The sequence below is a fragment of the Barbatula barbatula genome (assembly GCF_947034865.1).
Source record: "Barbatula barbatula genome assembly, chromosome: 1".
In the NCBI taxonomy this organism is placed as follows: Eukaryota; Metazoa; Chordata; class Actinopteri; order Cypriniformes; family Nemacheilidae; genus Barbatula; species Barbatula barbatula.
Window position 1 is genome coordinate 1,984,456 of NC_136766.1, and position 15,465 is coordinate 1,999,920.

The 15,465-nt window shown below is 38.3% G+C and overlaps 1 protein-coding gene across 1 annotated transcript; it reads right to left on the reverse strand.

Moving 5' to 3' along the window:
- Positions 1-9,822: 9,822 nt before the first annotated feature.
- LOC306900450 (uncharacterized protein) lies at positions 9,823-14,744 on the reverse strand. The gene is made up of 7 exons (XM_079467458.1): positions 14,474-14,744; positions 13,780-13,919; positions 13,211-13,484; positions 12,938-13,077; positions 11,327-11,409; positions 11,095-11,192; positions 9,823-10,226 (listed from the first exon to the last, which is right to left on the reverse strand). Exons 1-7 carry the CDS (start codon positions 14,650-14,652, stop codon positions 10,214-10,216), a joined length of 927 nt encoding a protein of 308 aa, XP_079323584.1. The 5' UTR covers positions 14,653-14,744; the 3' UTR covers positions 9,823-10,213.
- Positions 14,745-15,465: the final 721 nt, after the last annotated feature.

Sequence of the window (15,465 nt, forward strand, 5' to 3'; positions counted from 1 at the left end):
AACCACAACAAGAACCTGTATGAATATTCATTTAAATCAACTATTCCATAAATTATAATAATGTATCTGCAGAAATTTGAATCTGTTTATGATATTTCCAGTGAAGGCTCTTGAAAGACTGAGCGATTAGATGAGTGATAATTAAAAACAACATTCTGATGAGAATAAATCGGTCTTCATTTACGTTTACATTTAGGAGACGCTTTAATCCAAAGCGACTTACATAGCATTATCCTCTACATTTAAACACAGGTATCTGCAATCCCCTGAGATCCAACACACACCCTTTTGTTGTTAACACAATGCTCTTACCACTGAGCTACAGGAAAGATTCAAACCACAAACTCACAACAATGAATCAACAATAAGAATGATCATTTACATCATTCTACATTCCTATGTAAAGAATCACAATAATTGATTACCTGCGAAACTACCTGGAACAGAAACAAGACCTGTCGAACAAAAACAAGGATTTTACACTTTTATCTGAAAATGAGTTAAACTAAATTTACTGTTAGGAGTTTATTTCTTAACTTTTGAAGAACACTTTAAATATTTGACTGATGGATGACTGACAGCTTGTATAATGTTGAGATGTGTGTCTGTTCTATGAGATGATGAAGTGTTGTGATGTGATGTTCACTCACCAGAAAGTAAAATGAGATGAATGAGTTTGTCCATGTCGCTGCTGAACAAAAGGAATCTGAGAATAGAGAAGAGAATTGAGTTTCTTATGGGTTATGAGCAGAACGTGTGAGAGTCGTCCTCTCTTCTTCTCTCTTATACATCAATACATCATCAGTACATCCCTCTGGACATTTGACTGTCACTCTCTCCGCCCTGTTTCTTCTGAACTCACAGCTGTGTTTTCTCTTCCTGATCATCACTCTCGTTGTGTTTTGTGCTATGACTTCAGAATAAAGACACTTTCAGACAGACATTTTTAACCCAGAGATCTTTAATGATATTAAATCATCAGTACTAAAATAATTCATGACCAACTATAAAATGAACTTAATTCTTCAAAGAAAAACACAGGAAAATGATCTTTAAATGGCATCATAAACATTGCATGAGTTAAACTATTATTTACTGCAAAACAACATCATAGAGATCACGTTCATGTTCGATGTGCTTGAATTTTTAAGTGTGTGGATGTTATTGTGTTGTAAAAGCTAAATGTTGTGCTTGATTCATCTTTTCAATATTGCTGACTTTTGTAAATCTTTAATTCGTTTAAGCCAGTATTACAAACATTAGTTTGATCTCTGAATGTTCCCAGTGTTTGATTTCAGTAGAAACATGTTGTGCTCAGTGATCACTTATATGTTTTGAATATTCAAATTGTGCTGCTCAGAATTCTCCACGAGAACATTTAAATGATCTTAGAAAACTCAAATCATCTTGAAACTGAATATTGAGGTCAGAGGTGTCTTGTTTCTCGTCTTGTTAGGGTTTCAATGGACGTCAGAGCTGTTTTGCTCTTGATCTCTTCTCATCTGTGATCCATGATTCTAAATAAATGTGCTGCATTTAATGTAAACATATCACCACACACACACACACAAACATACACACACAAAACAAAACTTCAAAAATGTAACTAAACCAGTCTCTGAAACCAGACCATTGCAGTTTTTTATGATTGCTTAAGCACAATTTTGAAAACAGAGCCCGGTGTGTCAAAACACTACACACAATTAACACAACACTACACCAAAGTAGCACAAAACTTCAGATCATTTGCAAAATGGAACGCTTTTGTCTAACTATCCACTTTTTAAAAAACATATTTTGCTACCATACGAAACACACACATTTCTCTCCATAAACCCAAATCAGTCAACATGGAGAATCACAACAAAACATGTCCCAGTTGTCATGCTACTACAGTAGTGTGCATAACCTTGTTAGCTCAGCAAACAGCAGACACATGTAAAATACTGTATCCAGTACAGGTTACAATTACAGTAAATATCAACCACAACCATAAAAAAGAATCGGACAATATTGTACAGAAAATACTACAGTCAAAATACTATACATTATCTCTTCACCTAGCTCGATCTGGCCAGAGAATTTCGTCAACATCACAAGCAATATCCTCATTAGCAAGACAACGCGGGATGAACTGCCTTGAATATCGAATCCATCCTTGCACAGCTGCGGCGTTGACTTGGTCAAAGGCGTCCTCCATGGCCTGAATCAGGGGTACCTGAGCCTGAGATTGTAAACCTTCCACCGCCATGCAGAGAAAAACTCTTCGATAGGGTTTGGAAATGGAGAGTATGGTGGAAGGTATAGTACTGTCAACTGTGGATGGTGTTGAAACCAGTTCTGGACCAAAGCAAAGCGGTGGAATGACACATTGTCCCAGATGACATTGTTTTGTATCTGGTGCATTTCCTTATCTGCTGTGACAATGTGGTGAAATCGGTCCAAAAATGAGAGAATGTGAGATATGTTGTAATGGCCCATTTTGGCATGACGGAGAAGAACCCCATGCTGGGAAATGGCAGCGCAAAGGGTGATGTTAACCCCACGTTGCCCTGGGACATTGATTATAACCCTGTGGCCAATGATATTTCTGCTTCTTCTTCTTGCTTTTGTGAGGTTGAACCCTGACTCATCAATATATATGAATTCATGCAAGATTTCTTCAGAATCCACAAAAAAATACAGTGAAACACAACATTGTGCAGTTCAGGATAGGTCTAGTATATTACAGTCAATGTATAAAAGTAATGTGTGGAGTATGCAACATCACAGTGCTAACGTGAACAAAACACACCTCCACATACTCATGCCGCAGCCGTTTTAACCTGACTGAGAGACCTGATGGACATAATTGAAAATAGCATGGTCGCCGTGTCAAAACCATGTTTATTATCTCGCTCTCTCTTGTTCTTGCGTGAATATGGGCCCTTTTCCTTCTTGTCATTCCAGACCCTCAATCCTATGTAGAGAATAACACATGTAACTTACGGTTACCCACACAAGTTTATGAAAAAGGTACCTGAATCTTTGACGATAAATCTGGAAGCAGTAGTTACGGTAGAAAGTGACGAGGTAGCAGGAGTACTATGATAGCTAAGACAAAGGGTGGGTAAAGATGGGGTGGAACAAGGGGATATAGGTGGTGGAGGAGGTAGAGTGCAAGAGGAAGAGGTAAGAGGAAGATGGTTGAGGAAAGAAAATGGAGGAGGAATTAGACAGCATGATTAGTGCACAGGTGTGCCTTAGTCTGGCCACAATAAAATGCCACTCTAAAATGTGAAGTTTAAATCACACAGCAGAATGCCACAGATTGGATACTTATGCACAATGGACACTTATGTACGTATGTTGTTTGTAGACTTCAGTTCTGCTTTCAATACCGTCATCCCTTCCAAGCTAATCGTCAAACTTGGAAACCTAGGCATCAACAACCCTACCTGCAATTGGATTATGGACTTCCTGACAAACAGGCCTCAGCTTGTTAGGTTAGGCCCCATCTGCTCTACCACCACCACCCTCAACACTGGTGTACCACAGGGCTGCGTACTGAGCCCCTTTCTCTACTCCGTTTTCACACTCGACTGCAGGCCTGTGAACGGATCTAACTCCTTCATCAAGTTTGCAGACGATACAACAGTGATTGGTCTCATCAGCAACAACGATGCATACAGGGAGGAGGTCCGGCACCTGGCCACATGGTGCTCAGACAACAAACTGCTCCTTAACACCTCCAAGACAAAGGAGATAATTGTGGACTTCAGGAAGGCAAACGGGGGCACACACGACCCCATCCACATTAATGGAATGGCTGTTGAACGTGTTTCCAGTTTTAAGTTCCTGGGGACTCACATTTCGGACCACCTGGACCACCAACACCTCATGCCTGGTCAAGAAGGCTCACCAGCGTCTCTTCTTTCTGAGGACACTTCAACTATCCTGGTGAACTTCTATCGCTGCACGATAGAGAGCATCCTGACCAACTGTGTCACAGTCTGGTACGGGAACTGTTCTGTTGCTGAGCGCAAGGTACTGCAGCGGGTGGTGAAAACAGCCCAGCGCATCACAGGGACTACACTTTCTCCCATTGAGGACATCCAGAAGAAACGTTGTTTGCGTCGAGCTCGCAGCATTCTCAAGGACTCCCCTCACCCCGCTCATAGACTGTTTACTCTCCTGCCTTCCGGTAGGCGCTTCTGATGCCTCCGGACAAGAACCAGCAGACTAAAAAACAGCTTTTTTCCCAGAGCTGTTTCATTATTGAACTCTGCCCCCCACTGATTCCACTGCCTCTCTTACCTTTAACTCCAATGCTGCTATAACATTGTTTACATTGCACTATAGGGCTGCATGCATGACTGAACTGTACACACCAGTACTTCATGTATCTGCTCTACCGGACTGTTTACACACACACAGCATCATTTGCACTCTATACTGCTCACTTGCACACCAGGAATATTTAACTGAATGCTCATTTGCACTAATGGACCACTTTCATAACTGCACTAACTTATCTACTGCACTGTAACTCTATTAACTGCATCTACTCATCTATTGCACTGTAACTTCAATAACTGCATTAACTAATCTACTGCACGGTAACTCTATTAACTGCATATACTCATCTATTGCACTGTAACTTCAGTAACTGCATCCTGCATTAACTCATATTCTGGACTGCAACCTATTAACTGCATTAACTCATATACTGCACCGTAACTTTAATAACTGCATTAACTCATATACTGCACTGTAACTTTAATAACTGCAACTTCAACAACTGCATTAACTCTTCTATTGCACTGCAACTTTAATAGCCAATGTCAATAATTTATGCATACCTAAGTCACTTGCACTATTTTAGTCTAAATTATTATCTGTTCATATCCACCTGTACATTAATGTTCATAGTATATAGCCATCTGTATAAATTGTTCATAGTACATACCTACTGTCATATTTTCATAGAACATACCTACTGTAAAATATTTTCATAGTCCATGCCCACTGTATTATATTCTCTCATATTGTATTCTGTATTTATTCTCACTGTATATCCTGCACTTGCTAACTGCACTTCTGGTTAGACCTAAACTACATTTCGTTACACTGTACTTGTATATGTGTAATGACAATAAAGTTGAATCCAATCTAATCTAAGATGTCACAAGTTTTGAGGGAATGTCCACCAGAGCTGTTGCCCCTGAATTAAATGTTCATTTCTCTACCATAAGCAGGCTCCAAAGGCGTTTCAGAGAATTTGGCTCAGGGAAGCTCATCTGCATGCTTGTCTTCCTCCTCGGGGTCTCGACCTGATTGCAGTTCGTCACCGTAACCAGTTTGAGTGGGCAAATGCTCACATTCTATGGCTTCTGGCACTTTGGAGGGGTTTTCTCTTCCAGATGAATTCTGGTTTTCACTGTATGGGCAGATGGCAGACAGCATGTATGGTGTTGTGTGGGTAAACAGTTTACTGATGTCAAAATTGAGGATCAAGTGGCCCATGGTGGTGTTGGGGTTATGGTATGGGCAGGCATTTGTTATGAACAATAAACACAGGTGCACTTTATTGAGGGCATTTTGAATACGCAGAGATTCTGTGATGAGATCCTGAGGCCCATTGCTGTGCCATTCATCCACGACCATCACCTCACTGTCACCAGCAGAGATCATAAATCAAACAGCTTTGAGTAGTTAACCTTTTTCCGACACAATTTTGATGAACGCGTCAGTGCTTCAGAAAGCTTCACTTCGCTGTCATTAAACTGACAGGAACAGAACCCAAGTGCTGACAGCTCTTCAATTAAAGACATTTATTTAACGTGTACAAAATATAACTTAAAATCCCTTGAGGGCAAAACCAAGAACAAAAACACGACACAGGCAACAGGGCAACATGGCAACACGACTCAGGGGCAACAGGGCGACACGACACAGGCAACAGGGCAACAGGGCAACAGGGCAACAGGGCAACAGGGCAACAGGGCAACAGGGCAACAGGGCACGGGCAAAACAGGGATGCAGACAAACGAACCAGCACAGGACAGCAAACACAAGGGCATTAAATAGAGGCATAACGAGGGCAACAGGTGAAGGGCATAAACGGATACCCAGGACAATGAATAAGGAAACACGGGGCGGGGCTAAGACCAAAGACATGAAGCTTTCATGATCCTGTACCAATACAATAATACATCCCTCTGGACATTTGACTGTCTCACATATCCACTCTTCGAAGAGTGTGTCAAATATTTTGTCAGGGTTCTGCCACTGGGTGTCAGGTTTTTCTAGTCTTAGGGCAGGATCTTGACAGTACCACGTCTTTTGTGTGGAGAGAAACACATTATTGTGGGTCGCGACATAATGTGCATTCTCTTCGGACTCGTCCTTGGCCCCGCCCCTCTCGTTCTCTCATTAGCTTCCCTTTAGTGTTTCAGTCCCCACACCTGCCTTGATAATTATCCTTGTTAGCCTCCTTATATATTGCCCTTGTGTTTGCCGACCTGTGGTAAATTGTTTTGTATGTATTCTTTTCAATTCAAGTCAATTTTATTTATATAGCGCTTTTAACAATTTGCATTATTCCAAAGCAGCTTTACAGGGGAAAAATGAAAAAGCCAAGAAAGGGTAAAACACGCTACATGGTGTTTTATATAATAAATCCAATTATTCTAGTAAATAATATCTAATGTCAGCATCTCCTGGTGGTTTATTTAGCATATTTAGCATGAAGTGAATGTTTGTCTGTAAAGATGTGTCTTTAATCTAGATTTAAATTGGGCGAGTGTGTCTGATCCTGGAATAATATCAGGAAGGCTATTCCAGAGTTTAGGTGTTAGGTATGAGAAAGCTCGACCCCCTTTGGTGGATTTAGTTATTCTGGGTATTATCAAAAGTCCCGCGTTTTGAGATCTTAGAGAGCGTGATGGGTTGTAGTGTGATAGAAGCTCTGTTAGGTAGGTAGGGGCTAAACCCTTTAAGGCTTTATAAGTGATTAAAAGAACTTTAAAGTCAATACGATACTTAATGTGTAGCCAGTGAAGGGTTGATAAAATTGGGGTTATGTGATGGTATTTTCTGAACTAACTGTAGTTTGTTTATTGATGATGCAGGACAAACACTAAGTAGCGCATTACAGTAGTCAAGTCTTGAGGTCATAAATACATGAATAAGCTTCTCTGCGTCAGCAACACACAGAATATTTCGTAACTTGGCAACATTTCTTAGGTGGAAAAAGGCTGTTTTTGTGACATTTGAGATGTGATTTCGAAATGACAGGTTGCTGTCTAATATAACGTCTAGATCTTTTACTGTATTTGTTGGAGTAACAGTACATCCTTCAACTTGCAGTTTATAATCAGAAATATTTGGTTTGCGTGTCTTTGGTCCGATAAGTAATATTTCTGTTTTATTAAAATTTAAACGAAGGAGATTACAGGTCATCCAATGTTTTATATCTTCAAATTCTTGCCTTGGACTTGGACTATTTATCATTTGTTCTCATCATTGAGAAGAATAAGTCTTGTATCCTGTGTTCTCGTTTTGCCCCATTGCGTGAAGTCTTTTGTTCTTGTTTGTATTTTTGTTTCGTTACTGTTTTACCCCATCGTGGGCTTTATTTTATTATTAAACTCTTCTGTGTATGCACTGCTGCCTGCGCTTGGGTTCTTCCCTTACAATAGCCTGACATATTTCCCAAACATGGATAGGTATTCTCTACCTCAACATTTGAGTTTAAATATTTGCTTTATTAATCAACAATAAAACAATAAACAAATAAATATTAGATTGTTTATTTAGATTGTAAAATAATATTTATATAAAATTATATTTCATTTCTATAGAAAATTTATAAGGTTCTGTCTGGATTCTGCACAGTTTTGAGATATTGAGCTTCCACAGTTTCATACATGACAAAGAAAGAGAGCCTACATGCACAATATGAAAATCAGATAGAAATGTCACATCATAATTCCAGTGTTATGATTTGTCTCTCTTAGTAGAGTGTAGCTTCATTTTTCTTTTGTCATTATGAGAATATAATCCAAGTTTGACAAAATAAGAATTACTTCTTTCGCAGTTAGTCATTCATTAAACTGTTTATTGTATCATTCATCACAACAATCAAATGAATTTCATCTCCCACTGTTTAACCCAGAAGCGGATCCAAACACACAGTTTGAAAACACAACTCAACTTTACCATTTCAGGACTTATTTACAAATCAAATCAGGTGTCATGAGGGGGTCAGCTGTGGCCTAAAGCGTTGTGCTTGTGATCAGAAGCTTGTTTGAATCTCAGTGGCAGCAGATCATGACTGAACTGACACCTCACCCCTGATCGCTCTGCAGTAATGTGACACTGTAAAAAAACACTTGTTAGTCGCTTTGGATAAAAGCGTCTGCCAAATGAATAAATGTAAATGAGAAAAGTATGAATCATCAAACCAGCAGATAAAGAAAGAACACAATTTGTGATCATTTCTTTCCTGGATTGATTTAAATTATGATCATTTTAACAAAATACTCACAGAATGTTTTATTTGTTCAATACACTTATTCTTTACTCACAGCAGCGTTCTGCAGAGCTGCACACACAAGAACTCAACTGACTCATTCTCTACATGTGAGTTTCTTAAACTCAAGTTTTTATAGGTTCAAATTTAACTTGATGCTCAATGATGTTTCAACACACATTATTCAAATAATTAATGACCAATTGAATTTAATTGATCCTCCACAGAAATACACATGAAAACGCATTCCTGAATAGCATCATTATTATTCTGGAAATATGAAGAGTTTGGCTCCAAAATGAAATTAAATATTTTCAAAAATCATGTTTTATTACTGTGCATTCATAATATCTAAATAAAATGCACTCCGCAAAGCGGATGGAGGTTCTTGGCCTCCACGTCATGCATTAAAATCCTTTATTGCTCAGCTATCCGTGGATTATCCCTTACATATTTACTGCAAAACAACATCGATAAAACTAATGACTTTTATTACCTTTAACTATTTATAGTCATCAATGAGTTGTTATTCTAAGGGCATATGGTAGCCTATTCCTTATCATTTGTTATCAAAATAATTTCTTGTGTTACACATCCTCCTCTCGCGTGATTAGGTTTAGTCCTGATATAATAATTTCATGACCTCAATGATTCATTTTTGTGCTTCATTCATCTTTTCATCATTGCTGACTTTTGTAAATCTATCATTTTTAAGACGTGTTTTATAATCTATCCAGTGTTTGTTTTAGTACAAAAATCTATCTGTGCCCACCACAGAAGTTTGAATACACAAATTTGGTTTTTGCCACGAGTAAACTTAAATGAAAAGGATTGGAAAGCCTGCACTTCACTTCACGTCCCCTTAGAGTTCTTCCTCAACCATTTAACATGTGTAGACTCTGAACATGTAAAGAAACGTTAAATAGGATCACATTTATAAAATCAAGAATCTTCTTAGTTTAACAAGTCTGTCAGCATTTGGGACTGCTGTATCCTTAGTTCTGCCACTAGAGGTCATGTCACTCACCTGTGGTCTCTCGTTTGTGTAATCATCTTCACCTACACCTTGTTTCCCCCGTGTATTTAAATTCTGTCTTTGTTATACTTTTACTTGGTCTTTGTATGAGATGTCTGCCTGATGCACTGCGGTTAAGAATTGTTTGACAAGTGACAAGTGACAAGTGACAAGTGACAAGTGACAAGTGACAAGTGACAAGTGACAAGTGACAAGTGACAAGTGACAAGTGACAAGTGACAAGTGACAAATTGTAAGATAATTTAAGATAAAAACAGAGGATACATTTTTTACAAAAATACCAACTTTATTTAACAATTTCAATATTCAAAAACGTGCATTCAAGATAGCACAAAGACGCATGGCAGTGCATTCGGGGTCAGCGACGCATTGAAGTCAGGAAATTGTTGAATAGTTGTTATTTTTGATCGTTTGCGCACAAAAATGATCCTTGTCACTTTATATGTAATGCTAAATCACTGGAGACACATGGACTATTTTAACAATGTCCACGTTGCAGTCTATGTGTGGGGGTTCAGAAAGCTTAATCCGTGTTCTGAAGATAAACAGAGGTCCCAGGGGTGTCAAATGATTTGCGGGTGAGTCATTTGTTGCAGACGTTTAGACCGTTAATGAAACCAATAGAGGAGTGATAACGTCTGGAACAATGAATGGCAGCTCTTTTAACACACCAACCTGCACAAAAATACAATTCAACGATTCTTTTAGCACAACAGAAGCTGAATCATCAACATATTAGTGTATTAACAGTAAGGTCTCGGGTCTGAGCACCCGTTTGCCTGTGTGCCCCGCCCCATCCTTCCTCAATCATTATTCTTGATAGGGTTTATGCCCCTCACCTGCTGCCCTCAATATTTTGCCCGTATTTGAATCGCACAAAAACAGTGGACTGCGTACAGTGAAATGTGGTTACCTCGCGTATAAAGTACGCACTGGTCATGCGCGTGCATTCCATTCCAAATACGTTTAACAAGTTACTGACTCTCTTGTTGTGCGGATTATATACGTTCCTGTTTTGTTGGATTACTTCAACCTAGTTTTACTTCGGCATCAGACCGTTGTATTTTGGGAGAGGTGCGCATCAGGCTACGGCGTAGGGTACGCAGCTCTGTGTAGGCTGTTGCGTAGGACCGACGCACAAGCATAAACTGAATTAAACACTTCCATCTCTCCCCACCCCTCTGGTCGAGTGTTGGGTCTGCTGCCCCAGGTACTGCCTCTGTTTTTGTCACTGATGTGCTACCTGCTTATTCTGTTTGGTTTTGTTATAAACTGCACTTGAATACGGTCTGTTCCCTGACGATCAACATTGTAATCAATCCCAGTCAAACCCCAACACAGATGATTTGTATTACTTAACCAGTAACTGTGATCTCTAAAACTCACAGCATTTGATCTCAATGATTTAATGTGGATGGGTTTTATTTTAGATCATTCTATGTAGAGGTAGACGAGATGTTGCAGTTTTTATTTCTCTGTTGTTCGATCACTATTTTTCATAACATTTTAAAGAATGTTTAAAAAACTTTTTAAGAGACTCTACCTGCCTCCGTCCTCCTCCTCATGTTCTTCTTCTTTCTTGGGTAGTTGTGTCCAGGACAGATTAAAATCAGAGATGTTTGATCCCAGAGCAGACTGAAGCTAAAATACATCAAATATTTCAATCCACCCATGAAACATACTGTCATTTCTCATCTGTCATCACACACTCTCATATATCACTTCTGTCTTCAATCATCACATTTACTTTTCTATCTTAAGACTCTTTTTCTCACCTGATGGAGGATTTTGCCGCTCTCAGCAGCTGTATGATCACTGGAGGAAAACTTCAGCCTCAGAAAGGTTTTTTTTCTGTGAACTGAAACACAGAAAACACAGTTTTCAGTAAAAAGTTAGCTTAGTTCAACAAACACTCCAAAATCAAACCAGTAGAAACTCATTATTGAACAATTTTATACACAAGACTGCAGAAAACTGATGCACATCAATCCTTCATGTGAATTTTGGTGTACATCTATGTCGCAGTAAAGCCAATGCTGATAGTTTAAAGTGTAAAATATGAATATTTGTTTAGAAAAACAGAAGACATTTATCAACACAATGAACTTTGCTTCAGATTGCTTTAACGATGGATGAATGGAGGATGAATGGATGTGCTTTTTAAAGCTTCATAATAATAGAAATGAAACTAAAAATGCCCAAAAAACAAGAATCTTATTCAACATAACAACCATTGTGTTAAATTCATGTACAGCTGGAAGGACAAATGATTCCTTTTAAACAGGTCACTTGTGATTGGCTCAGATTTAACTGATATCAAAACAGGTTGTTGTTTGTAAATATACAGCAATGTATTACATTAATCTCAATGTTGTAGAAGACACACACAGACGCAACATGTATTTGAAAAGTACCACACAAATCCATATTGTCATGGCTGGGCATTGAATCCACAACCTTTTGCACTGCAAATTCAACGATCCACTACTGTCATTCAAGAATATTTGTCAATAAAATAAAAATGTCCAGTCAGGGATTACTTTAAACCTGGACTAGCCCTTAGTTAAATTGGGATATTAAAGTAGTGTTTACGAATGTGCCTTATACAAAGAACATCACTTGTGTGCATTTTAAGACAACACAGCACTGATGTATTTTAAGATTTGGTTTTCAGTTTGGACATCGGTTACATTTCTAAATAAATAAGGTCTGAAATAATGAGTTTTTATTTTTCTTATCCGGCATTGTTTCATGTGGATTATTTTCATAAACTTCATTAAAATTACCAGGAGATCAATCGTGTTTAAAACGCTCAGACGGTTACCGGCAGGTTATTGGTAGCTCCGTGCAGACACAGACACTTTGACGCGTCTAGTCCTGTTCTCACTTCCCTTTGGTCCCACTTCAGTATGAGGAGCCAATTCTCGCTATTAACAAACCATAAACTACAACTTTTTCCCCAATAAACTCTTCATTTGTTGCCTATTAATAGTTAGTAAGGAAGTTGTTAGGTTTAAGTATTGGGGAGGATCAGGGATGCAGAATAAGTGCTTTATAAGTACGAATAAACAGCCAATATACCAATAAAAGCATGCTCATTAAAACTTGTTAATAGTGAGAATTCCCCCATTCCTTTTTTTGTCTGCATGTTAATATGGTTCTCCTTTAAGGAATTATAAACTTTTGTTGGACATTAAATGCGTGTAATGTGGTCACATAACTGTGATCCAAACTATCATGGGATAAAACTTGTACTGTCAGCTACGTCAATTTTTCATGGCTGGATAGGGGATCCCCCAGCGGTTGGTCTGGGACTGTCTAGTAAACTGCCCCATAGAAAATCTAATTTCAGCTGTGCTGTACAGAATTAAGGTTTCAGGAATTACTTTTTCCATAGACCTCCACCTCACACAGAGCCAGATGAGATGCACGTCCAGTAATGACCACATTCACATAACGTCCATCCATCCCATTACATGTGTAACTGACGGTGTAACCAGGTAAAAAACCAGAAGTCACAGCACATCTAGAGAGAGAGAGAGAGATAGATAGATAGATAGAGAGAGAGAGAGAGAGAGAGAGAGAAGCAGTTCAACTTTTTTTTAGGATTAAAAATCAATGAATGAAAAGTGTTGAAGTGATTTCATGAAGAACTTTACATGGGATTGTTGTTTCCATTGTTGTCCAGTGAGTTTCCAATACGAATCTCTGCTCCGTTGGTTTGATCTACATATCCATCTGATCTAGCAGTGATGACCACAGTACTGATGTCATAATTATTCTCAAGGTCCAACCTCCACCATGGGTTACTCTCAGATGTTGTGGTGGAGCATTTTGTAGCTAAGCCTTCTCTTTTACCATCTACGGCAAATTCAGCTCCACGTTTAAAAAATGAGGAGGATTGTGTTACCGTTCCATTAAATGCTAAATTGTCTAAAAGAACATCATTGAAAACAGTAAGTCGGTCAGTCTGGAGATACAGTATATAAAGCACATCTATGTCAAACTTCAATTTCTGTTTGGTGTCTGACAGCCCTTGACATTTTAAAAGGTAAATATACTGCATATCCGCTATTTCGTGACAGATCAAGTAAAACAAAGATAGTTTGGATTAATAAATTATAAATGGTGTATAATTCTATATGATGTCAACTGTTCCAGAAGTCAATTTTGTACAGTAAAGATATTCCCCAGAGCAATGTAATGGTACAGATTGTGAGTCAGTTACCTGTGTCATAGACTTCCACCTCACACAGAGTGAGATAAGATGCACGTCCAGGTATGATCACATTCACATAACGTCCCTCCATCCCATTACATGAGTAAGTGATTGTTTGACTAGCTAGAAAACCAGATGTCACAGCACATCTAGAGAGAAAGAGAGAGAGAGAGAGAGATCAATGAATTTCTATAGAGGTGTTTCAATCCATCAATCTCTAAGGAGAGGTTTAAAAGAGGCTTTTGCACTGCGAGCATTACTCGTAGCTCCTGTAACTACTGGCAGAAGTTCCCACTATTTGGCATGTTCGCACACAAGAAACTCCTTTGAAGAAATGCCTTTCAGAGGGTCTAAATTAGCTCATTCTTTGGAGTAGGGTCTACAATAGAAACTACTACGGAGGAAAGTGTGTGTTGACTGGCAGAACACGTCCTACAAAACTTTTTTTCATTTTCAGTTTAATTGACGTGCTGCGTGTGTTTTGCCTCAAGGATATGTTGCACTTTTTTACAATTCCTACTGATACGTCTATCTTTCTCTGTTATCACAAACCCAAATCCGACAAAAACACAGCCCAAAGCACATTGATAATGTTTTTTGCAATCAGGAGAACGTTATAAATTGTGCTAGGAGGAGGACAGACTATATTCTTGTCAAATAACTGTTCGGTGCAAAAGCAGCTTGATTTCATGAAGAACTTTACATGGGATTGTTGTTTCCATTGTTGTCCAGTGAGTTTCCAATACGAATCTCTGCTCCGTTGATTTGCTCCAAATTTCCATCTGATCTAGAAGTGAGGAGCACTGTACTAATCTGATAATTCTGCAGGAGATCCAGCCTCCACCATGGGTTCAATTCATATGCTGTAACGGAGCAGAACATTTCAAATGCTCCATATCTTCTACCATCGATGGCACTTTGAGCTGCCCAGGTGAGATATGTGGATGACTGTGTTGCCTTTCCTTTAATTGCTATATTTTCTGAAAAGAAAATGTAGATATACAGTAAAAACATCTGTGATAATCTGCTAATAACCATTTGAGTCTCTTTAACCCCCACAACCCCTCTGAAGAGCTAAACTTTGCACGTAACATTTCAAAGCATCTGACGAACAATCAGACATTCAGATTGATCAAACTTAATCAATTTACATTCAACTTATTATGTGAATTGATTACTTGTCTTCAAACTTTACATAGACTTTCTTATATAATACATTAAAACTAAATTGTTTTAAGAAATCAACATTGAAATATGAAGCAAATAATAATGACGTCAAGATTCTTACTATACTATAGCAAGTGAAAGCTCTTTAAAGACTTTAAAACAGTCAAAATGATCAGTAGAAGAACAACCAGAACCTCGTAAAGAGATTTAGGTCCTTATCTAGAAAATGATAATGATGTCAAAATCAACATGTACAACTTAACATCATTTTGCATGCAAAGAATCAAAAATGTATCACCTTCTAAACTACCCGGAAAGAAAACAAGACCTGTTGAGATATATTTAACACCGATAATGAGTACACAAAAGTTACAAAGTTTTAAGAGTTACAAAGTCTTAAAAAAAGTAATGTTCAATATTTAAGATGTTTGTTTACATCATGTGTGTCTGTTCTATGAGATGATGATGTGATGTTTACTCACCAGAAAGTAAAATGAGATGAATGAGTTTGTCCATGTCGCTGCTGAA

Excerpts from the sequence above, each read along its gene's own strand:
- LOC306900450 (XM_079467458.1), bottom strand. The coding sequence starts at position 14,652 with ATGTTCTGCTCCGTTACAGCATATGAATTGAACCCATGGTGGAGGCTG. Across the intron at positions 11,410-12,937 it reads GGTGGAGGTCTATGGAAAAA|TTCACAGAAAAAAAACCTTT; the intron begins GTAATTCCTGAA and ends TCTGTGTTTCAG. Across the intron at positions 11,193-11,326 it reads GCGGCAAAATCCTCCATCAG|CTTCAGTCTGCTCTGGGATC; the intron begins GTGAGAAAAAGA and ends GATGTATTTTAG.